General features: G+C 38.4%; 2 protein-coding genes across 8 annotated transcripts in view; both read left to right on the top strand.

Annotated features, from left to right (window-relative positions):
• The window catches only part of add3a (adducin 3 (gamma) a), a 133,265-nt gene extending 129,308 nt beyond the window's left edge, over positions 1-3,957 (top strand). For 6 of the 7 annotated variants that reach the window (XM_079807139.1, XM_079807134.1, XM_079807140.1 and 3 more), the window contains one exon: positions 2,908-3,953. In XM_079807139.1, coding sequence (XP_079663265.1) covers positions 2,908-3,155 — 248 coding nt within the window. In that variant the 3' untranslated portion in view covers positions 3,156-3,953. Of the gene's footprint in view, positions 1-2,907 lie in introns of all 7 variants that reach the window. The other variant, XM_079807136.1, reaches the window with a different exon arrangement.
• Positions 3,958-13,039: 9,082 nt separating this feature from the next.
• On the top strand, positions 13,040-20,675 carry LOC307120242 (uncharacterized protein). Its single transcript, XM_079807151.1, has 3 exons — positions 13,040-13,194; positions 17,276-17,426; positions 17,853-20,675. The coding sequence occupies exons 1-3, from the start codon at positions 13,135-13,137 to the stop codon at positions 17,987-17,989; spliced, it is 348 nt and encodes a 115-aa protein (XP_079663277.1). The 5' UTR covers positions 13,040-13,134; the 3' UTR covers positions 17,990-20,675.
• The last annotated feature ends 5,041 nt before the right edge of the window (positions 20,676-25,716 follow it).

Genomic DNA, 25,716 nt, shown 5'->3' with positions numbered 1-25,716 from the left:
AGTGTCTAGTTTAAAATAAGACCAGATTTATGAATATAGACCATAGGGTTTAAGAGCTGCAGACATTTTAATTTGGGTATATCGTTTTCAAAGAATTCTCAAAAATGGGGCGCATGTTAAGAGGTTAAGAATTGTTAATGGTGGTGGACAATTTATTGCATTATTAATACATTGAACACTAATTATTTAAAACAAATATTAATATTCAATTTTTAAATTGTTTAATGAAATATATTATGATTAATATGTTTTTCTAATTATTAGTTTAGAATTTATTAATAATGCAAATAACCACCACCTCAAACAAATCTTCCAGCAAATTAATTAGCAGAACTTGTTGTTGTTGTTGTTGTTGTTGTTGTGGTTGTTGTTGTGGTTGTGGTTGTTGCTGCTGCTGCTGCTAAGCAACATTGTAACTGAAAGAATTCCGTTTTGGTTATGGTTTATTATTATTATGGTTAATTATGGTTGCCATGTATCACTATAACTTGAATTTTTTTTCTAATAATTAGTTCAGTGCAGAGCCATAGAAAAACAGTTGCGAAACGCTTTATGAACCGGCGGGATCAGAGCTCTCAATAGTTCCAAACAACTCTGCGCTGTCAGTCTGTTTGAATAAGATTTAGCAGGATAGACAGCGGTTTCACTATATTTGCAGCAATTTCTGGTAAATATTAACACAGTCATGTGCATTGACTAGGCTTTACAGTTGCATTTTATTCTCGGGAGAGATAAAGAAGAGACAACATTGTTTTTCTTGAGTGATCTCTTCTTCTTTAATAATTGTAATATTGTTAACGTCCTAATGTTATTTTATGATACTCACATAAGCATACACAACAGGTGAATATAAATGAATGATGCTAGCATATACAGAATTTAACCCAATAAATAAGTTTTAAATGGTGTTTAAAAAAAACAGGGCAACCAATTTAATTCAACTCTTTATATATCCAGGCGCTATAGATGTGTTATTCCTTGAATGGGCTGACTTCATAGAAACTCATTCGACTGTTAAAATATGACAGATAGTTTCTGGATATAGGAGCTGTTGCAGTGCCGTTATCTAACTGCAGTTAGAGTCTAACAAGCTATTATATAACAATAAACATTAAAGGTAGGGTAGGTAGGATTTGGTTAAAAAACTTTTTTTCCAAATTTGTTTAAACTTTCTTTATATATCAATACATAATTAAAATGTAAGTACTCAGAAAAAGAAAGTATACAAATTGAGTGTCTGTAGACCTCTCACGACTTGTTTTAAAGACAGCTCATTATTTCCATTCACTCCACCTTCTCCCTTCTGGGCTCTTTCCAAAGCCACGCCCCCAAAACACATGAACGCGCTACGCCGACCACGATCAGCTGGAAGACGCAGTATTTACCTGAGACGAGCGGAGAAGAAGGGCATGTAGTGACATCATGTCAGAATCACATGTAATAAAAAATCTAACTTTATCATTATGAATATAAACAAATAAGATGTCTTTTAGTACTCACTATCAAGCTAGAATAAATACTAGAATAGATACTGGTACAGTTTGAAATACACACACAACACAGTGTCTACGACACACACAGATACAAGATAAAAACATCAACATAAACATTGGTAGAGTATATAAAAACAAACCAAGGGCCGAAATAAACATGCAGGTAACGTTCCCGGTGAACATGGTAAAAGAGTTTAGACAGAGGGTAGGAGCTAAAGCTAACTTAGTTCTAAAAAAAGTTCCTGGATGCGGTGTACTAGCTTTTACACATGCATTTTGTTATCTAAAGTTACATTTTGCGAAATTCAAATTGACCGCAAACAACTTGAGCTAAGCATATTGAGTATTTATCATCTCTACTAATGGCTCGCTAGGTGTATAATATTGTAACTTTATGCTAAGTAATGTTATGTTAGCTATATTAGGCAGCTACGTGTGCTAGTGAGACATGCTTCATGAAAACATAAACCAAAAAAATGTATAATCAAAATGAAAGATTACCTGTCCAGCAGAAATACAGCCTCTTGAACTCAAATCAAACGGGTGCGCCTGGTTTGCCAGGTTTTCACAACAAAATCCGCCCAATTGCTACTCAAAACTAGTCCAAAACGAGCCGAATCGTGTTTCTCCGGTAAAAATCGCGCTTGGGGGTAAAATATGTGTCTTTTTGGTAGGGCTGCCTGCTAAAATTCGCAAATCCCGGGGCAAAATATCGCATAATTGGGGTCGCTTCAACCCGCGGACATGAAAAACAGCCCGCGGCAACAGTGTTTGAAGTAGCCCGACTTGGCAACACTTCATAAACTTAAAACATAAACACACTTCATTAAATACTACGTATATCAAGATTCCTGAGAGGTCAACTGATGCCATAAAATCTCAAAATATGCAGTAATTTCATCAATTTGCCAGCGAGTGTGCCAGCTTTACTTCCGCATTCCTCAGTTCCTATGGAAGTCTATGGGGGTGTCGTAACTCTGTTTTTCAACGGCTCTGGTTCAGTGTATTAATAAAAGTGTTAATACAGTAAAAAAAAATCACCAACACTAACAATTCTTCTGCCAAATAAAATAAAGTTCATTAGTGAATGATTGTTGCCCCTCTTTTTTTCAAGAAATTGTGCAACTTAATGTCAAACTTAATTTGTATTAGTTAATAATAACTAATAAATAACTTAACGATTAATAATACAATAAACACAAACATTTCTTAGGGCAAATAAATAATTTTTGGCTGTTTATGGTTGCCGAGTATCAATATTCAGTAATATGAAGAATTATTGGTGTTTATTTTTCAAATAATTATTAACAATACAATTAATTGAAAAAATCACCACCACAAACAATTCTTCTGGCAAATAAAATAAAGTTCATGGTTGCCAATGTTGATTATTAATTTTTTTGTGTTCTTCCAGAGAACCACACCGGCGTGATGCTGAACGGCAAAGACGGCCACGGCGACGAGGACGAGCTCATCAAGCGCGTGAGCCAGCTGACCACCAGCATGGAAAGCGTAGAGATCAGCGTGCGCCCGGGAGAGAAGATCGAAGAGGCTCTGACGCCCGAGAGCTCGCCCTCCAAATCACCCAACAAGAAAAAGAAGAAGTTCAGAACCCCGTCCTTCCTGAAGAAGAACAAAAAGAAAGAGAAAGTGGAAGCCTAGAGGAGAGCGAGAGCGGCTCCATGCCCACTTTGTCTGTCTTTCTGTTTGTCGTTTTATGTTTTTGAGTCTTTTATTAAGGTTATGCATGACAAAAACATGGCGCGTTATTTCGGGAGTCGGTGAATAGATGGAGTAACATCCGCTTTTCAGAGACGTGCCACGTTCACGTGATCATAAGATGAGTTTTATACAGGAAGAGAAGCGAGGGGAAACTCCTGGGAAACTGGCTTCTCTCACCTGATAGACTGAAAATGTTTCTGTACACAGTTTCCTAATGATTTTATCTCGTTGATGAGCCCATACTGCATTGTTTTGTTTTGTTGTCATATTGTATGTTTATTAGATTATCATACAGACCTTTTATGAGCCCCTTTTCTATCCGCCACGTCATCTCTCATGCTGTCAGTTCTGCTTGTGTTGTTGGATGGTAGGCGTAATTGGTTACACTACACAGGAGACCCTAAGGAATCACACTGGAAACCGTTCTGGGCTTATTTTAACAGGGTTTGTTTTATTTCGTTTCTCTTAGCTGTGATTGCCGGTGTGAAATTGAGCAGCATGTGTGATGATCCTGTGTAGAGCCGCTCCAGTCTCCTCTCCGTACTGTTCTTTGCCAAACGAAAAGGTGTAACAGCATTAAAAAGCAGAGCAATCACGTTTTAGTGAACTGTAATCTCGGTTAATTTTGGTTTCGTGCACATCCACTCTTCATCTCTAATGAAATACTTTAGCTTTTTTTATTATTATTGAAACAATTTAGGTTTTAACGGTTCCGTTTTTTACTCGTTTCTATACTTTAACAACAAAAAAACGAAATCTTGAAGCATGTTTTGCTAGCCTGAATTTATATGGCTGATAATGTAGCGGTGCCTGACTTCTCAGTCGTGTAATAGCTCGGATTACTAAACACATGTAACACAAATATATGAAAACTGGAGTGATGTTAATGATATATATAAATATATATATATATATATAATATTTTTGTGCTGCACTTTTTAATGTGGTATATACATAACAAAATATGTCTATGGATGAACTAGGCAGTCGAAAGAGGCGCGATACGAAAACATGAGAAATGTTTTAGCAAAAAGGGTGGAGAAGGGAAACTTGTTAACATATAAGAAACAATATATATTTGTAAACTGTATTTTTGAAGAAATGTCTCTGTCCCAAAGCAAAGTACAGGCCTAATGTCTCTCACGGGGTGGTGTGATTGATTCCCATCACGTTAGACGTTTAACTCCCACACTGAGTCTCATTCTAGTGCTCTGGATGATGACATCATTCATCATGACACCTTACGACAGTCATCGCCATCCAACAAGTCTCCAAAGCGTCAGTGTTACTATGATTTCCTGAGTAACGGCATTGTACAGTGTGTTTTTTTCTGTCTGAAACTGGATTGATTTGCTCATCTTCAGATGTATGGTGTGCTTGCTTCGCCCTTTCCCATGAGACACCACTCTGTCGACAGAATGTGCTAAATTTCACCAAAAGCTACACTCTAATGCTTAAGATTAGCAGTTTGACCTCAGTTTGAACTCCGTTAGGCCCGAATGTGGTCGCCAATGCGTCCCGTAGGGGGGAGGCGGAACCACTGAGAAAGAAAGATATATATCCCAGTGGGCAATGTGAAGTACTGGTTTGGGCACGGAGAGAGAGACAGACACTTCTAAGCTGTGTAAATAGCATGTGGTTTTGAATGCGGCCAGACGTGGATTAAAGCTGCACCGGGTCTGAGTTTAGAGCGACAACTCTGGAGATTAACTCATTTTATTGCTTTACATTTTCATGCCGTTTTCCTTATTTTGGTTTTGGCTCTTGTCGCTTCAGTTTCCATATTGCACTGCGGTTCTTGCTTTCAGGAAGTGTAGAGTGTTCATCACATTCTGGTTTTTTTTTTCTTCTCCTTTTTACACCTGCACCTTGTTTTACTAATGCCTCTCTGTTGTAGTCTCTGGTTCAGAGGGCCTGTTTGCTTTGGCATGCGAGTTTGAGCCAAGCCTCTTTGTGACCTGTGAAATCGTATATAAATGGTTATCTAACGGACTTGCTTTTAGATGTATTGCTAATCAGTGTAAATTCACAAATAAACTATTTTAAGAAGCAAACAATGCACTCGGAGTCTGTGGGGGACGGAACCATGCTACATTTCACTCCATATTTTTAACATTTATGCATTTGTTTACATCTTTCATTGCATTTCTCAGTTCTTCATATGCAGCCATTTCACAGTTATGAAATGCAAATGTTAGCGTCTAACTAAATGGGAACATTTGACAGTTGGTTTACCTCAAAAAATCGTTTACTTGCCCCTCGTGTCATTCTGAACCCAGGTTTAGTTCTGTGGGACATGGAATGAGACATTTTGAAGATGTTCACTCAGCTCGTTTTCATACAATGAGAGCATTTACTGGCAACCAAATACACTTTCAAATTTTATGATCAATCATTAATGACAAAATATGCTTTTACATTGCTTTAACTCATCAAACTAAGAAATGTTCAACTGTTTTTTTTATTTTTTTAAGTTCCACAAGATTTAACTCGTTTTTGTAATTTAAGTTGAATTAAACATCCAGGTTGATTGTACTTAAAAATTTAAGGCAGCAACTTTTTTCTACAGTGTATCATAACAGTGGTCAATATTAGCTGTAGGGTTGTCACAATATACTATTTTCACTGCACGATTATTGTGGTCATCTATATCGTGGTATATAATTTTGAAAAACAAACAAAAAATGCTAGAATTTATATTTAGTTTTCTCTTTTTTGGTCATTGCTTCCAAACACACTCATTTTGAGTGTGATTCAGAGTTTTTAACCATAAGGAATGGCTCCGACCAAACATTTAAAAACACACAGTGGAATAAAAAAAAAAAAAAGCAAGATCGTCATTTTGACAACTCATTTTTAAAAATTGAGTTTTCATCGGAGTGATCCAAGACCTTTTGTCGCACTTGAACCACAAGTACACACAAACAAATTTGACTGGATTCGAGGATTCAAGGTTTATTTGGTTGTAATAAAAAAGTAACAAATCCTTCCCTCACGGGTCAATTTGACCCCCTTAGTAATGAATGGAATGCGAGGAATGCTTCAGTACACAGAAAAACCTAAAAATGCTCACACTTTACCAAAAAATTAATTTATAGTGTCTACATGTGTATCTGCATGCGTTCTCAAGAGATAAACTCAATAACGTTTAGACCCAGCGGAAGAGCTAATTTGCTCCATATAGAGCTACAAGTCATCTAGTGGCATAAAGAGTCATAAAATATCATTTTCTATATTTTTTTTCTCCCAAAAGAGGTCGGCAGAGACACCCAAATTGACCCAATGTGAGAGATTTTGAAATGGTTTATGCGTGTATTGGCAAGTTATTTTGGATTTAAGTTGAAAGAATATGCTTAAATTATATTTATTGATAAAATCTAGTAATTTAAAGGTAAATAAAAAAATATTAATCTAAGATAAATTGCATTAAAAAGTATTATAAAATGAAATGATAAAAGCTTTCTGGACCAAAGACAAAAACAAAAAGTATAAATGACTTCCAGTCATTTTGACCCACGAGGGAAGGATGAGGGTTAAACTACTTTTAACCAGAGTGCTGTGTTTTTAGAAGGGCTGTGTCATGCACAAAATACACATGCAGCGATCAAACAAGTCCGTCTAGTATGTGTTTACTTTGAAAAATGATGGAAAAACTGTGCAGTAACAATATCCCTGTTATCGCCAATAATCTTATATAGTTACCTATATATACCAATAGCTTTCGGATGTCATTCGTATTCATGCATTTTCAAAAATGGAGCATCAAAATTAATGTCAAGTTCAATGTCATCGATGACAACATTGGTTCTTGTGTGTCTTATAGCCGATCGACTATACAGCAAAGAGCAAATGGTGTTTGAGAGTGAGATGTCATGCATGCTGTTGATTATCACTTAAAAACACAGACTCACCACTCGGTTTGTAAAAACTTCCAAAAAACACAGTGCGAGCTTATAATGGAAGTAGGGATTTGTTTTATGTTCCACACAGTCTTGTGAGTTTGCAATGGCATGAGGGTGAATAAATGACAAGATGTTCTTTCTTAGGAACGTGGTTTCACCAATGATGTCTAAACAAACAGGATGTGCACCAAATTATCACTGTGCTTTTCTCACTTTCAGTTCTGGGATCTCTGACGCAGCTGAACATGTTGCTAAAAAGTCTTGTGTGTGGTAAACAACCACATTCACATATAATAATGAGCCCTCTCTTTCCCTTTGCATTAAGCACTTTTAATTGAAAAGTCCCTCTATGCTTCTAGCACAAATATGCACCGATAACTACCAAAGACTACAGTGAATTCTTTCTCTTTGCAGCAAGAAATAATGGGTTTACGTTACAATTTATAACATCCATATATTAACATGTAATGTTCAGAGTTTGAAAAATCCAGTCTGTTCTTCACTTTGACCTCTCAGAGACTGAATATGCATTTGATTCCTTTTGCACAAGCAACAGACTGTTCGTTTGAAAGCAGGCGCTTCACTATTGTGTTTGTGCTGTTGTGCCTTTCTGTGTCTTTCCCATGAATGGAACAACTGAAATATGCAACAAAATTATCGAGGCTGTATGCGTTAGTTAACCTGTGGGCGACAGAGTTGGCAGCAAAAATGCTGTTTTAGCCAACAAAGTGGTCAGTATGAAGTCAGGAAAGGCTGATTGTAGATCAGTGGTCTCACATGGCTCATTTGATTTCATTTTCCCTGCACATCTAATTTGATCCTCATTTTTCTTTCATAGCTCCTCTATAGAGCCATAGAATAATGCTGCCCTGATGGCTGATCTCGGGTCAGACCCTATGCATAGTGAAACTGTTCAGATTAGCCTCTATGGTGACCCAAATATTATCGGCCTTGTGATTTATTTTGCCCTTGCAGATGAATGTTTTGAAGTTGTTTTGGTTGTATATGAAGCATCAAGATTAAATGGAAATGAATCAAAGAGGCCTTGTGATTTTTATTTTGCTTTTATTTTAATCCGTGCTTTAAATTGTTTACGTGTATTACATGAAAATGGTTAAATGCATTGGATGTACGAGATTCTTTTGATTTACCATTGATTAAAACCGTTTAAAATTGCAGGTCCTAATGAAATTTACAGCTAACTGGTGAGTTGAATTACTCTCCAAAAACCAATATTGCCCCCGTTGGCACTTGGTCAGTGTTTATTTTGCTCCATTTCCAAGCTCTAAATTCTACGGAAGCTTCCGCTACAGAATTAAATGAAATTAATTGTGACTTTTTCTCTCACAATTCTGACATTTTTCTCACAATTGTAAGTGTACATCTGCAATTCAGACTTTTTATCAGAATTGCGAGTACAATTCTAAGAAAAAAAAGTTAGAATTGCAAGAAATCAACTCAAAATTGTGAGGAAAAAAGTCAGAATTTCAAGATGTGCACTCGCAATTTTGAGGAAAAAGTCAGAATGGCTAAATATAAACTCAATTGCGAGAAAAAAGTCAGATTTGGAAGAGAAAAAAAAGTCAGAAATGCGAAAAATAAAGCACAATTCTGAGGGAAAAAAGTCAGAATTGCGAGATATAAACTCCATTGCGAGGGAAAAAAGTATGAATTGCTAAATAAAAACGGGAAAAAAGTATGAATTGCAAAATAAAAACGGGGATAAAAGTCAGAATTGCATGATATAAACTCGTAATTGCGAGAAAAAGGTCAGAATTACGAAATAACTTAAAAAAAAGTCAGAATTGCAAGATATAAACGCACAATTCTGAGGGAAAAAAGTAAGAATTGCAAGGAAAAAAGTAAGAATTACGAGATATAAACTCGTAATTGTGAGAAAATGGTCAGAATTGCAAAATATAAACGCACAATTCTGAAAGAAAAAAGTCAGAATTGCGAGATATAAACTCGTAATTGTGAGAAAATGGTCAGAATTGCAAAATATAAACGTACAATTCTGAGAAAAAAGAAGTGCAGAAAAAGTCAGAATTTGCAAGATATAACCAATTGTGAGAAAAAAGTCAGAATTGCGAAATAAAAACTTGTAATTTTAAGAAAAGGGTCAGAATTATGAAATAACTTCAAAAAAGTCAGAATTGCAAGATATAAACGCACAATTCTGAGAAAAAAGAAGTGCGGAAAAAGTCAGAATTGCAAGATATAAACTCATAATTGCGGAAAAAGTCAGAATTGCAAGATATAAACTCATAATTGCGGAAAAAGTCAGAATTGTGAATTTATATCTGCAATTCTCGAAAAAAGTGCGAGAAAGTCAGAATTGCAAGATATAAACGCACAATTCTGAGGGGGAAAAAGTCAGAATTGCGAGATATAAACTCGTAATTATGAGAAAATGGTCAGAATTGCGAAATATAAACGCACAATTCTGAGAAAAGACGTGCGGAAAAAGTCAGAATTGCAAGATATAAACAATTGTGAGAAAAAAGTCAGAATTGCGAGAAAAAATGTAAGAATCGCAACAATATAAACAGAAAAAAAAGTTTGTTTTTTTATTCAATGGCAGAAACAAGCTTCCTTAGAATACTGATCATAGCCTAAACTAAAGTATACATCCTAAATAAACATCCAAGTGCAATGCTAAGCAAACATTTCCATGTAAGCCCTTGCTTCAAAGCAGTTGGTTTTTAACCACATGTGCTACGGCGAATCCCAAAGCCCAGAAATGTCCTTCCTGTCAGGAAGAAAGGCTCCTCGGTCCCCCAGCTGCATTGTCATTGTGCGTTTGGCCCTATGAGCTCATGACTGCAGGAGCTGTGGGAAGTTGGTCAGTGGGCCGAAACATCAGCCCTTAGACAATACAGCCATTCAGAGCCGGGGCGTCCCTGGAGAGAAGAGAGACGGAGAGCGAGCCGGGACAGCACTGGGAGGGAAGTCGGGAAGCGGGTCTTTCTTGTGGCTGTATCGTTTAGATGGGCTCTCGTGGAAGACTGCAGGATCTCGACATTAAGCCGGACAACAGTGAGAGGAATTTGGAGTGGGGGTGTTAGAAAGAGAGAGAGAGAAGGATGGGGGTCCCAGGTCTCCAGACGGTGTCTTGCTGTGAGTGTCAAAACAATAAAACTGCTCAAGTCCAGATGGATGCCCAGCCAGAGGGGATAAACACAGAGACAGGAGCGCTCCTCCTACTGGCGACTTCGAGAGCTCTTTGGAGCTTATAGGGGGAGGGTGGATTTGTTTCAGCAAAACCCTCAAAGACCATAGACTCCCTGTTTCATTCTTTCAGCGCTCCTACGTCACTCCTGCCCTCCCTGAAAAGCCAGAACAGTTTGTTCGTACACCCTCAGGAACAGTCCTAACTGAGCCGTCAAGAGACACAATGTTCTTTATGAGCCTCGCCAAGTTCACTGTCAGTTAGCAGTGCTAGAGAACCTGGTTCAGCAGCAGAAGTCGCCAGCTGAGTTGGATTTATATCCTGATATTTAAAATCAACTATTATACTTCAGTGATGACACTTTTACGAGAAAATCCATAATGTATTTGCATGTATAATTCATTTTATAATATATTATAGTTCTAAATATGTATCACATACTGTATTTTAATCTTTAAAATATCAATATATTTATTAAATTAAATTAATTTTAATATTTAATATAATAAATGTTATATTTATTACATTTAATATAATTAAATTAAATGTTATTTAATAAATGTTATTGTATTTACTTCACTAAATATATATAATATAAACATGTGTTTTATATATATACGCGTTTGTGTATGTGTGTGTATATATATATATATATATATATATATATATATATATATATATATATATATATATATATATATATATATATATATATATAGCTGCAAGTAAGTATTTGAACACCTGAGAAAATCAATGTTAATATTTGGTACAGTAGTCTTTGTTTGCAATTACAGAGGTCAAATGTTTCCTGTAGTTTTTCAGCAGGTTTGCACACACTGCAGGAGGGATTTTGGCCCACTCCTCCACACAGATCTTCTCTAGATCAGTCAGGTTTCTGGCCTGTCGCTGAGAAACACAGAGTTTGAGCTCCCTCCAAAGAATCTCTATTGGGTTTAGGTCTGGAGACTGGCTAGGCCATGCCAGAACCTTGATATGCTTCTTACAGAGCCACTCCTTGGTTATCCTGACTGTGTGCTTCTGGTCATTGTCATGTTGGAAGACCCAGCCTCGACCCATCTTCAATGCTCTAACTGAGGGAAGGAGGTTGTTCCCCAAAATCTCGCAATACATGGCCCCGGTCATCCTCTCCTTAATACAGTGCAGTCGCCCTGTCCCATGTGCAGAAAAACACCCCCATGCTTCACAGTAGGGATGGTGTTTTTGGGATGGTACTCATCATTCTTCTTCCTCCAAACACGTTTAGTGGAATTATGACCAAAAAGTTACATTTTGGTCTCATCTGACCACATGACTTTCTCCCATGACTCCTCTGGATCATCCAAATGGTCATTGGCAAACTTAAGACGGTTCTGGACATGTGCTGGTTTAAGCAGGGGAACCTTCCGTGCCATGCATGATTTCAAACCATGACGTCTTAGTGTATTACCAACAGTAACCTTGGAAACGGTGGTCCCAGCTCTTTTCAGGTCATTGACCAGCTCCTCCCGTGTAGTTCTGGGCTGATTTCTCACCTTTCTTAGGATCATTGAGACCCCACGAGGTGAGATCTTGCATGGAGCCCCAGTCCGAGGGAGATTGACAGTCATGTTTAGCTTCTTCCATTTGCTAATGATTGCTCCAACAGTGGACCTTTTTTCACCAAGCTGCTTGGCAATTTTCCCGTAGCCCTTTCCAGCCTTGTGGAGGTGTACAATTTTGTCTCTAGTGTCTTTGGACAGCTCTTTGGTCTTGGCCATGTTAGTAGTTGGATTCTTACTGATTGTATGGGGTGGACAGGTGTCTTTATGCAGCTAACGACCTCAAACAGGTGAAGACTAACAGGTCTTTGAGGTTCAGAATTCTAGCTGATAGACAGGTGTTCAAATACTTCTTTGCAGCTGTATCATACAAATAAATAGTTTAAAAATCATACATTGCGATTTCTGGATTTTTTTTTATAGATTATGTTTCTCACAGTGGACATGCACCTACTATGATAATTTCAGACCCCTCCATGATTTCTAAGTGGGAGAACTTGCAAAATAGCAGGGTGTTCAAATACTTATTTTCCTCACTGTGCATATATATATATTATAACATTTAATATAAGTAATTTATAACAATTTAATAAATATATATATATGTATGTTTATTTTTTAATATTTTATGTAAATATTATTATCGAAATAATATTGTGATCAGAGCCGCAAACAAACTACTGTTTTTGTATAAATTATATATAATGTATATTTAGTGAAGTAAATAGTGTGTATATATATATATATATATATATATATATATATATATATATATATATATATATATATATATATATATATATATATATATATATATATATACACATACACATACACACTTTCCTTGGGTGTCGAGTCCTACTGTGAACTGGTGTCCAATGGGCAAGACATCTGGAGCAGATGGTGTATTGGAGTCCCCCCAACTACTTTCAAGGAAGAAGCCGTCCCATCCCTGTGCCAGGGGAAGAGAGAGGCAGACCCCATCCAAGCTTGAAAAGAGGTCAGGGGTCACCGTGGCGGGAGGTAGGAGGATGTCCCAACTAAGGGACAATGCCTTTAATGGAGACCATGGCACTGCAGGTCCTCACACACACACACACATAACACAATCCCTAAGCATTGGCCTACCGTCAATAGCACATGGTGACCTGGCTCACACTCTCTCTTTCTCACACACACAGTGTAGGATGACAGTGTAGGTCAGAGAGGGTTAATCAGGATCAGCCCTTGCACTCTGCACATTGTCTCCTGTGCGTCCCTCTCCCGTGTTGACCTGAGCCGAGGGTCAGGTTTCTTAAGTGACAGAGATGGATGTGCGTGGGTACAACACTTATACACCCTTTAACTCTCAAGGTCTCCATATGAAAGTAGGTGCATCTCAGCTACTTTTAAATACCACATTAATTAAGTGTCCTATTGAAACGGGTGTCCTGAGACCACACCTGTTGCTGTGACTTTGCAAACAGCAAGAAAGCATAACCATAGGCTGTTTACAAGCTTGTAGAAAACCCATTAGGTTTCAGTTTGTATTACAGCCCGGTGCCATCCCCCCTTCCTCAGACATTTAGCATGTTAACATATCTTGTTCTGGCTAATTGAGCTTTTTAAAACCAGTTAGTGCTATGCTAAGCTAATAAGCTAGGTTGTTAGCTTGCTTACTAAATACACAAAGAAAGGAAATGTCTGCAATTTGACAGTTTTTAGCTTCTGTAAAATTCTGTGGTATGCACTTTTAAAACATATTTAAAAAAAATCATGATTATGACTAATAGTAAAGAAACTTTGATGAGGAAGGAAAATAGGATCTTGATGAAACTATAGGTGCGTCACAATTTGCATACTTATGCACTTTTCTAAAACATTTTTAAGTATGAATAGTGTAGTGTGTTCACTGAAAATTCCTAAAAAAAAAAGTGCACTTTAAATACCCGGATGATGCACTAAATTAACGGAAAAAAACTAAGTGTGGAATGTTGGACACTTCATGCACTCGACTGTCGCAGCTTTAATTCCGTAGTGGAGGGGGAGGCTCTACCAGATTCCGATGTTGAATGACAAAATAACATGTAAAGTTCATACACTACACGGTTGAGTGCATAAGTACATAGTGTATATTGCGTCATTTGGGACACAGCTCATGATTTGCTAATTGCTACTTGCTAATGCTAGTCAGTGGCAGGTGCTGTCGGAGGAGGGGTTTTCTCATTCTAGAGAGCATTATAAGTTTGAATGCCACTGCAAACAAATATTTTTGCATATCTAAATGTGAATTTTGACATCTTTTTTAAGCACATTAGCATTTAGAGGATTTCAATGCTAACATGAACTCCGGAAAAAAAACTTAGCTGGTTTATGCTGGAAGTAGCTGGCGTTCAGCTGGTTTTAGCTGGTCTCCCAGCTTGAGTAGCCTGGACAGCTAAAAAAAAAAAAAGAGTGGCTAAAACCAGCCAACCAGCTTAGGTGTTAGCTGTTTTTTCAGCAGGGCTAAAGGCCACAGCTAAAGGCATTGGGTAGGTTTTTAGTAGGGCTGGGCGATAAAAAGATAACGATATGTATCGCGATAGACACGTAATCGATATCAATAAAAATTGCGTTCGATAAAACGTTCGATATTTCTTTTTTTTTCTTCGTCGGAAGAAGCAAGTTTGGTTGCATGAACAACTACAAATGGCTGTCCCTTCAAATACTTCAAATAGTGCACTATTTGAGGGTATGTAGAGGGCGATTTCAGGTTCAGCAATGGAGAGGTACTCTGCATCAGTGCCTTATGACAAAGCATCTAAACGGTACAAAGAAATAACGGAGGCACTGCACCTTAATGTTAAGAGATAATTGTTAAGTGTTCATTGTGATTTTAGACTTGTGTTTACATTTGAATTATTTGAGAGTTTTCTGTGGTTTTGTTGACATTTCTGCCTTTATAACTGAGGGGATTATAATCAGAGGAAGGTTAAGTTTAAAATAAAAATTTTAAATAGGTCATCAGAAAAATAAATAATTATCGATATCGACCGATATGAAACACTTATATCGTGATACAGTTTTCAGCCATATCGCCCAGCCCTAGTTTTAAGCATGACTGGGACGTTGTATTGACCAAACAGAGGACAGTACTAGACTGATCCATTTTAAAATGGCTATTTTACAACAGCTTTGTTTTATAATTAGAAGTAAAGCGTGCTGGTCCAAGTGTATTATACTGCAATTCTACTTAAGCCGAGACTAAAATTAGCACCAGTCAGACTGTTACTGGCCTCAATCCGAGTCTTGTTTCAGAGAGAACAGAAGCTTCTTGAATTGAAGCCAAACAGATCCAAAGCCATGTCAGCAATACGATGATAAACACGCTCCCATCAGCCCTCTAAATGAGGACAGGCCGCTATGAGTATCTGAAGGGGATTGTGTTTATACGGAATGACTTTGCAGCAAGACTCTAGGAGGCCAACTCGGCACTGGGATCTGGAGTCTCTCTCTGCCTCCTTCCTAAATCTGATATTAAAAAGGGATTAAGGCACCCAAACGACACTGCCAATATCCGGCTGTATCTCTTCCTCCCTTTACCAGCCGGGATAGTTCAGGAAAAAAAGAGAATGCGACAGGGAAAATAAAAGGAGGGAGCCACGCAACGTGTCTCCCGTGTGACGGCTGGCTGCCAAGAATGGAGGGAGGGGAGGGAAGGGAAAAGCATGAGATCATATTTAGGTTCATTTTGTACCTGTTGGTCCTCTCTTTCCTGTAACGCAATACTGTGAGAGCCACCCTGTCCTGCAAACTCTCAGGATATCTTAGCGTGCACAACAAGGACCGATTGGCCGTCTAATCCAGGACGACCCCGTGTCATAACTCGCACACACTGGCCTCCTTGTGAGATAAGCCCATTGTGTGCGTGTAATGCATCAGTCTCAGGGCAACTATATCGAGCAGTAGGTCACACAGATGCCATTGTGTTTCTCGAAGGGGAAAAAACAACAACCATTGATCAGTAACCCGACTCTGCTACTATGTAACATGTTCTGAGCTCTATGGATTCTTAGGAACTGTACCTGGGTATTTGTGTCAGTAGATTAGTGGTTCTCAACTAGTTTTACTGCAGGAGCCAAATTTTACACTGGATGTCAAGAAGCATCCCAACAAAGTACCCAAATTGTTTGGTATAGTAATTGTTTTAGTTGTAGGCAGTCAGTAATCATGCTGGAAAATTCATATTAAAGCCCTGTTTCCACCGCAATTACACGGAACAATTTGTCCCAGAAACATTTGTTTCCATTGCAGTCTAAAGTACCGTTAAGATTAGTTCGGTGACATAGGATATTTCAGTTCCTTCTGGATTTCGTCCTCCAAATATAAGTTTAATAAAGCCTTAACCTCATTGTCGGTGCATCAGTCGTATTTTGTTTTACTTAATTGTTCATTTGAATAGCAAATAACTCTTACAACAGACTTTTAAAATGGTGGTTGAAATAAAATGCTACATGGTGTCAAACAATCAAAATGCTGCATGAACTCAATGCCCAAGTCCCACCCCCGAAAGTTGAACTTTGAAAAAAATACTACCTTGTATGAAGGGACTTTCTGAGGGTGAAAATTGTACCACCCAGAACTTAATTTAGACCATGGTCCCTGCGGTCGAAACACACAGAGTACCACCCCATAGTCCCTATTTCCTGGGGAAAGTTCCTGCGGTGGAAACGCAGCTAAAGTTGCTAGCTATCTTTTGTAATGGTAGTTGGTTTCTTGCACGTTCATGTTGGTCATTAGCTGGACCAAGCTGGTCTTTAGTTGGTCAACCAGTTACCATGTTCTGTAAACATGACTACCTGATGTTTTGAAGAGCTGGTAGTTGATTTCTTGCTGGTCCAAGTTGGTGATGAGATGGTAGACCAGGGTTCCTCAAACTCGGTCCAGGAGGGCCGCTGTCCTGCAGAGTTTGGCTCCAACCCTGATCAAACTCACCTTCCTGTGATTTTCAAGTAATCCTGAATATCTTGATTAACTTGCTAAGGTGTTTTTTGATTACACAGGACCGAATTTGAGGAACCCATGTGGTAGACTGTCTTGGTCTACCACATGGGACCGAGTTTGAGGTACCCATGTGGTAGACCATCTTGGACCATCAACAAACCAGCTCATACCAGGGGATCAAGCTGGGTTTTGGAATGTGCCTGGTTGACCAACTAAAGACCAGCTAATGACCAACTTGGGCCTGCAAAAAACCAGCAACCATGTTGTTTCAGCAAACTACCTTGTTGGAAGTAAACTACAGTTATTTACCCTAGTCTGGCTCATATTTCCCTTTACCTTTTGTAGTTTTGTTCAGTTTTCAAAGATGAAGACTGGTCACACATCTTGGAATCCGACAGATGAATTGACAAGCGCCGTGACATGACATGTGTAAACTGAACGACTCCTATTATAAAGTTCTAGATACGTCATGTTGTTTGTTTGCAGGATAGATATGATGTAAGACCTCAGGATGAGATGGCTCTTCTTGACTGTGGATATCAGCCTTGCAACCCAAACCACACTGACCCACTTGCAGCAGGGGCCGAGAGTTGTCTCTTCCCCAAGGACCTGAACTGTTCAAGACCGAGTATAGAAGGTACAGATTTGCCAGAGATAATGAAAAAAGGACAGAGACAGGTGGTAAATTCAGAGAACATTGAGTCTGCCGCACTTGGTTCACCCAAAAATGTTCTACTTGTCAATAAAGAGATTAGCATGACAGCACACAAGTAATATAGAAGTATTTTTACTCTTTACTTGCAAAATATCTCTTTCGGGCAAAAGAATCCATACTAATTTTGAAGGACATGAGTGTGAGTGAATGACAAAACAGTCCTGGTTTTATTTGGAACATTTTATGCCCTTGACAGGGTGTCTCTGATATCAGTTTGAGTAACATTCCTGGCTAACAGTTGCAGTACTGTCTGTTTTCTTAACTAGTTTTGGGTCATTCCTCCTTCCCAAAATACACAGTTAGCTTTCCAAAATGAAATGCCACACTCTCTCCCTCTCCTTCTTGCAGATGTCTGTCTTTACCCAGCCCATATTCACCCCACCCTGAAGGCCATCTGCACCCATTGTCTGGGGCAGGGGATGAGGCTCCACCACCCCCTGCATAAACACACAACCAGCTTTGAGGAAGGGGGCAGGGGTCCATAATTCCAACTGCAATGAAAAAAAAAGACTTACTGAGCAGTAAAACATCAGCTCAATAAAGACCTAAAGCAACTAATCGCTCCTCAACAGAAACTATCCTCAGCCCACAGCTGTGCTGATCCTTTCTGTATGAAATATAAACTTTTATCCTTCTTTCTTTCCTACTTTATGTCTGTTTTTTCCACCCCCTCCATCCTCTTGGGACAATGTGACAGTGGATGTGCAAGACAGAGATAGCAGCAATGGAATTGGTCACCCAGATTATGGTTATTGTGTTTATAGAGTTTTTGAAGCCTTTGTGATTTGATATGAAGATGCTTAGCTTTCATAGCTCTGGAGACTTTTCAAAATGCCGTTCCTTGGGAGAAATGAAAAATTCAGGTTCAGAGTCATCATTGTGCATACATAGTATAGTTCAGATCATTTGATCTTAGAAGAATTTGATTAAAAAATGTTTTGACATTTGGTATCTTGGAAGGAACATTTGGTAGAAATCTTTGAGATTTTTTTTTAAACTCTAGAGGTTAAAAATGTGAGATTGCTGGGAGAAAAAACTGAGAAGAAGGAGAGCAAATGTCCATTGCTGTCTATGACAGAACTGAAAAGATGTGACCCAAAAAATAGGTTGAGGACCAGGGGAAAAACAGTGCTTAGGAAATTAACCCTTAAATGCCTGAGTGTTTCTCCAATCATTATTACATATTCGGGTCTTAAGCAATCTGGATATCTAACACGGATGAATCATTACCTGTCATGATAATATAAACCTCTCATGATATTAGAGTTACAATTACAGAAGAATAAAATAAAGCATATTTTGTTCGCTTTTGGAGGGTTCAGTTTGAGCAGATGTTTTATACCATCATCACTGTCCTCGTCAGAGCTCATTTCCCAGTACATTCAGCATCTGCCTCATATTTGCCATCTCAAACATATTCTCAAAACTGTAATTTTCAACATCTTCAAAAAAATCAATATCAATATCAACCATCTAGTGACAGTGACACTAATATTTAATACACAGAAAAAATATACTTACACTGTTACACACCTTGGGTCGTTAGCAACCCTATTACATTTTTACAAAAAATTAATGGGAAAACAGGCATTATTATTATTATTTTTTTCTTGTTAGATTGTTTATAATGAATTGATTGATGAATACTAAGGTTGATGTCTACCTTTAAAAAATGAATGAGGAGGAGGGTAGTGAATGACGTCCTGGGTCACTAAAGACCCGAGGTATGCATTCAAGGAATAATTGTATTATCATGCTAATTAATTTTAACCCACTTTAAAAACGGTGGAGAAAATGCTTCTTTTGTTGTTAATGTCAAAGTTTGTATGTCCAATAAAACCCTGCCATATTTTGTCTAAAAATAAATGTTGACAACATAGACAGGTTGACATGACCTCACCATGTAATGTCTGAAAAAATTTGCAAAAATGTTACCTTTAGGGGTACAACAGCTTGTATTAATGGGGCAATATTCTTAAAAGGAAGACTTTGTATCTTATTTACTCCTAAAATGTGCATTAGAGTTAAATAATATGTACCTTTAAGGTACTGCTATGAACCTTTTAGAGGTAAATAAGGTATAAAAATGGCCCTTTAAGTCAAGTCAAGTCAACTTTATTTATATAGCGCTTTTAACAATGCCGATTGTTTCAAAGCAGCTTTACAGTGTTAAACAGGAAAATAATGCAACAGAATTTTATTCAGCCGTATAGCCGTTCCGGAGAAAACGGTGATGTCATCAGCTCATTTAAATTATCATACAGTGACAATGTGGGCTTTAGAACAGTAATTAGATCAGTAATTTAGTTTATATGGTTAATTTAGTTTAATAATTAGATTTATTTGGATATTTAGTTGAAAATTGTATTTATTTATTGTCCCCAACTGAGCAAACCAAGCCAAAGGCAACAGTGGCAAGGAAACCAAAACCCCATTAGGTGACCTAATGGAGAAAAATAAACCTTGGGAGAAACCAGGCTCAGTCGGGGTGCCAGTTCTCCTCTGGCCAATTAAAAAACAGCGTAGGATTATTATTCTGGCAACTTTACAGGGCAGAGGTCATAATAGATCAGAATATTCGAAAGATCGGAGGCAACACGCCGGAGACGGGTTTATTGAGGATGATGTGTCAATTTAACAATTATTAAATAGGAATAATTGAAATATTGCAGTCATCACGCCAGAGACGGTTTATTGAGGATGCCGTATTGATTAAACAATTAATAAATTGCAATATTCGAAAGATCGAAGGCAACACGCCGGAGACGGGTTTATTGAGGATGCCGTATTGATGAAACAATTATTAAAGTGCAATATTCGAAAGATCGGAGCCGTCAGGCCGGAGACGGGTTTATTGAGGATGACATATCGATTGAACAATTATTAAATAGGAATATTCGAACAATCGGAGTCATCGCGCTGGAGAAGGGTTTATTTTAGGGTTATGCCCCAGTGATAAGCTGTTGTACCCCTAAAGCAATTTTTTTTTGCATATTTCTAGGTGTGTTGAAACCATAAAATTAATATGTTACATTAATATTGGACTAATTTTTTTAACTAAATTTGTATGATGGACCAGTTTTGATTCTGCGTTTGTTTGCTACTTGATGTGCAATGTAAAATATGGGTAACCCTTAAAGAAATAAATGAGATACTAACAATCTCTAATTTAAAATTGGTAAGTATTGTTTTATTCCCATTTGGTTTTAATAATGCACCTCTAAACCTTGAAAGACTGTGTTTTTTCCTGAAGAACATTATAGCCAGATAATCCGAAGTTTACATGGTGCCGTTTTATATTTGCATTAACCTTCAAACTCAGACTTACAAAAGCATGTAAATCTTTAAGCTTCTGAGTTCATGTCCTCTTATTGAAGAGATCTCCACAATACTCGTGAAATCTCTATTCTACTGTTAAGTGAGTGAATAGATGCACATGACGTCCAGATGTTCCTCAGCAAGAGGTGCCCCAGTGTCTCTCTTCAATCTGGCCCAGACGACAGACCTCTCCATGGGTCTGCACGGGCCTTTCAGATCCCAGCAAACCACCAGGCATTGTCTGGCCTAAACAGCCATCCCTAACGCCATGAATGCGAAGAATAAGGGAGAGCTGGTCTGAATGGAAGACCTACTTTACAGACGGATGGTCTCTCTCGCTCTATCTCTCTTCTGGCTCTTATTGTTTGTCAAGGCCACGGTGAAGCAAGCGGAAGCCCTGGAGAGGAGATTGATTTTGGGATTAAACTCCAGCGCTGGCGGCATTAACCAGACCGGGAGGAAAGGAATATGCGCGTGTGCGTCTGTTTGAAGCCATGTCCATGTAAATGACAGTGCAAGAATTTGACTGCCGCGTAAGCAGAGTGAAGCATGCGGCTTTGTCTAAGTCCATGTCAAACCACCAATGAAGACTCCCTATGGCGCGATGTAAAGAGTGAAGGTTTTGGGTGTAGGTGACTAGGGGTTGGGGGACAAAAATATCCTTGTGAGAATAGAGCATTAAATTAGGGTGTTTAAAATGTCAGGGAGATGAGCTGTAGGCGGGGACAGGGCACCGAATGATGAGGTTGTTGTTGCTCTGGGGCAATGCTGGCCTCTGATCCATGCGAATGAGAATAATGGCCATTTCATTCAGAATGGGGGTCTCTCTAAGAATCACAATCAACAGCCATCATACTAAAGGAGACAGGCTTCGCTTTATCTGTCAGAGTAAATTTAAGATATGGGAACATTAGTGTTTGTCTCTCAATGGTCAGGGTTTGATCATTGCCGTGTCATTGACCCTTTGGGCGGTGCTTGTGTTTTATTAATCTTTTTCTTGTGTCCTAAAATGTTGGTTTTGTCTCAAGCTTTAAGTCTTGAGTTTTTGATCAGCTTTCACATTGATTTTCTTGTTGTTCCAGAATCAACATGCACAAAAAATCCAGTCTAAACGAAGTCTAAAACTTGGGAATGTATACAAATGCATACACATGCACACTGCATACTAATTAATCTGCATAATTTGACAAATCATTCATGTTCATGGCACAAATGGTGTGGGACGAGTCTTGCGCCAAAGTGTAATACTGAAACAAACCAAACCCTTAGTATGAACAATAGTAATGATGCTTGCCTCAGCAATCACTAAAACAATAAAAACAGTGCCCTAGATTCTGTGCATGAGTGTGCATTTTCCTGTGGTCGACTTCCGCAAGAAACTACCGGTTAAACACACGTAAGCTAAATGATTCACCACTAAACTCTCTCACATGATAGAGCAGCTGAGTCAGACCTGAAGATTACATTTAAACACCCAAACTAATAAAACCAGCTAACAATTGCGACACAAGGCGTGACATCAGACTGCGAGGGCACTGAAATGCAGCAATCAACAAAGAAATAAACTGAAGAGAGAGAGACAGCTGCGAGCTGACAGGAACTGCATCATCAACTACTTCAATTTAATATTAGCTCTGTTCCAATACTTACGTTTACACGACAATGATATGCTTAAAACAGAGAAGTTTTTCCCTTTGAGTTTTCAGCGTACAGATGACACCATTGTCAAAATGATCCCCATTCACACGGATCCGCGAAAATGACTATAACGCTGTATTCTGGCGCTAGATGACAATGAAACACTATAGACTGAACATGTAATATGCATTTGCATGACGCCATCTTTTTCACAGATTCGCGTTTTTGTTGTTTAGATGGAGACCGTTTTCAAACATGCTCTTTATAACCCCTTTTCAAATGTTTGCATTTTCAGGCACCCAAACCGTCATGTAAATGAACAGCCAAAATGCATAAAAAGTTTTACGTTTTTATTTGAAAACGTAGTTGTGTGAACAACCCCCCTTAAAGCTAGTTTTAGCTGGTTTCAGATGGGTTTTGGACACTTTTGCAGCTTAAACCAGCTAAGACCAGCCTAGGCTGGTTTTAGCTGTTTTTTCAGCAGGTTTTCCAAACCTGTATAAATGTATTTCTTCTTCTGAACACAAAATAAGATATTTTGAAGAATATGGGTAAGCAAACAGTTGATGGGACCCATTGACTTCCATAGTATGGAACAACAACAACAAAAAATACTATGGAAGTCAATGGGTCCCATCAACTGGTTCTTTTCAGAACATCCAATTTTGTGTTCAGCAGACGAAAGAAACTCATACAGGTTTGGGTGAGGGTGAGTGGTGAACTATACCTTTAACAACATATTTGTTGGCATAAAAACAAAGCACACAAATATTTAAAGGGTTAGTTCACCCAAAAATGAAAATTCTGTCGTTCGACACCCGTAAGACCTCCGTTCATCTTCGGAACACAAATGAAGATATTTTAGTTGAAATCTGATGGCTCTGAAAGGCCTCCATTGGCACAATGCACGGATCACTCTCAAGACCCTTAAAAGGTACTAAAGACGTCGTTACAAAGTCCATCTCACTACAGTGGTTCTAAAATAACTTTATGAATCGGCGAGAATAGTTTTTGTGCGCAAAAAAAACCTAAATAACGACTTATATAGTGATGATGATTTCAAAACACGGCCTCATGAAGCTTCGAAGCGTTATGAATCAGTGAGTCGAATCATGATTCGGATCGCGTGTCAAACCGCCAAACTGCTGAAATTTGGCGATCCAAACTGCTGATTCGACTCAATGATTCATAACGCTTCGAAGCTTCATGAGGCCGTGTTTTGAAATCGTCATCACTATACAAGTCGTTATTTAGGATTTTTTTGCGCACAAAAACTATTCTCGCCGATTCATAAAGTTATTTTAGAACCACTGTAGTGAGATGGACTTTGTAACGACGTCTTTAGTACCTTTTAAGGGTCTTGAGAGTGAACTGTGCATTGTGCCAATGGAGGCCTTTCAGAGCCATCAGATTTCAACTAAAATATCTTCATTTCTGTTCCGAAGATGAACGGAGGTCTTACGGGTGTCGAACGACATGAGGGTAAGTAATTAATGACAGAATTTTCATTTTTGGGTGAACTAACCCTTTAATGTATTTTAGGCTTATTAAAAACTTGACTGCAAGTGAATACTAATATTTTTATGTTTTAAAAGCTATTACAATAATGAAAATATTACATGTTTTTGGTGAGTTTATAATGTAATACATTTCTCATAATGTAAAAATTCTTGCATGATGAGCTCAAGATTTTATTACATTTTGAGAAAAGTATTACATTATGAACATTTTATTAGAATAATAATGTAATACTTATTACATTATGTGCAGTTATTACATTATGAGTTGCCACAAGCTCATTAGGTTTTGGAACATAACGACTGTCAGCGGTGTAGGCGTGATTCCTACCACTGTGTTTCAGTGATAAAAGTGTTTGACTCACTCACCAGCTATACCATTAAAAACAAGTACGTCACAATCCCTAGCCTCAATTGCTGATTAAAAGTCCCCACCTAAATGTGTTTATCCTACTGTTAAAGGAGGTGATAGATACATAACGTTCACAACTTCCACAACATCCTGGCCTTAGGCGGTCATTAGTTGTTCGACCTGTCCCTCTCTCTTTAATCATCTCCTTTCCTTCCTTGTAATTTTCAGAGGAGGCCTCATGCTAACAGCTCCAGCGATACGGCAGCGTCTCGCCCCCTCAAAGAGCCGAAGGCAGAAACTCTTTTACTCATAGTAAGAGACCAGATGACACGAGAGACAGATGTCTCGCCAGAGACAGGTGTCTGTGGCTGAATGTCACGCAAATAATAACTGGTTATCTGGTTGTGTCGGCAAACCGCAACAGAGTGAGACAGAGTGGAGAGTCGTACCCCTCTTTAACACCAACCCCCTCTCTTTATCTTTCTCTCCCTCGTCCTTTGTCACCAGCTGTCCCTCCTTGGGAACACAGGAAAACAATGATACTCAAAAGCCAAAGGGCAGTTACGTGCTGCCGGGAGAGTGCGTAGTCATGTCAGGAGGGTTTGGCTGTGCGTGTGGACGCACTTACGTGTGTGAGAGTGTGAGAGAGACGTGTATGCTGATGGCTGAGGTCCAGAGAGGAGTCCTGCTGTGATAGTCCAGCCGTGATAACATCCAGGAAGTCCTTTTCCATGTCTCAGAGGCATCTGGCCGAACAAAAGACCCCCTGAGTGATATCTGATGCCCAAACAAACATGCTACAGCACCTGAGGGTCCAAAAGTATTAGTCAGGTCATTCCTATTATGCAGGACATTCACTGTGATATTATGGATAAATAATTTTTTTTAAGAGTTTTCTTTAATAACAATGTCACAATTAAAGGGATAGTTCACCCAAAAATTAAAATTAGCCCATAATTTACTCACCCTCAAGTCATCCGAGGTGTAGGCCTATATGACATTCTTCTTTTAGACGAATAAAATCAGAGTTATATTACAAAAGTCCTGGCTAATCCAAGCATTAGAATTGGTTTATAGTTGCTCTGTTTTTGAAGTCCATAAAAAGTGCATCTGTCCGTCAAATAACATGCTCCACGCGGCTCTTGGGTATTAATAAAGGCCTTCTGAAGCAACGATGCGTTTGTGTAAGAAAAATATCCATATTTAAAACTTTATAAAGTAAACTTTCGGCCTACCGCCTTCCCTGTTCAATATATGGAAAAATTGTTGAAAGTTCCCGTGCCGATCGAAAGACTAATGCGACCAGGTAGGCTCGTCATGACGTCACGTACGCATCTTGAGTTTCACTTTCAACATTCAACACTTTTCCACAGAAGGCGGTCGGCTG

The sequence above is a fragment of the Gobio gobio genome (genome assembly GCF_949357685.1).
Source record: "Gobio gobio genome assembly, chromosome: 24".
NCBI classification, from domain to species: Eukaryota; Metazoa; Chordata; class Actinopteri; order Cypriniformes; family Gobionidae; genus Gobio; species Gobio gobio.
The sequence above is the reverse complement of the archived record's forward strand: the minus strand, read 5'-3'. Positions and strand labels throughout refer to the sequence as shown.

Excerpts from the sequence above, each read along its gene's own strand:
- LOC307120242 (XM_079807151.1), top strand. The coding sequence starts at position 13,135 with ATGGATGTGCGTGGGTACAACACTTATACACCCTTTAACTCTCAAGGT. Across the intron at positions 13,195-17,275 it reads CTCAAGGTCTCCATATGAAA|GATAGATATGATGTAAGACC; the intron begins GTAGGTGCATCT and ends GTTTGTTTGCAG. Across the intron at positions 17,427-17,852 it reads TTCAAGACCGAGTATAGAAG|ATGTCTGTCTTTACCCAGCC; the intron begins GTACAGATTTGC and ends TCCTTCTTGCAG.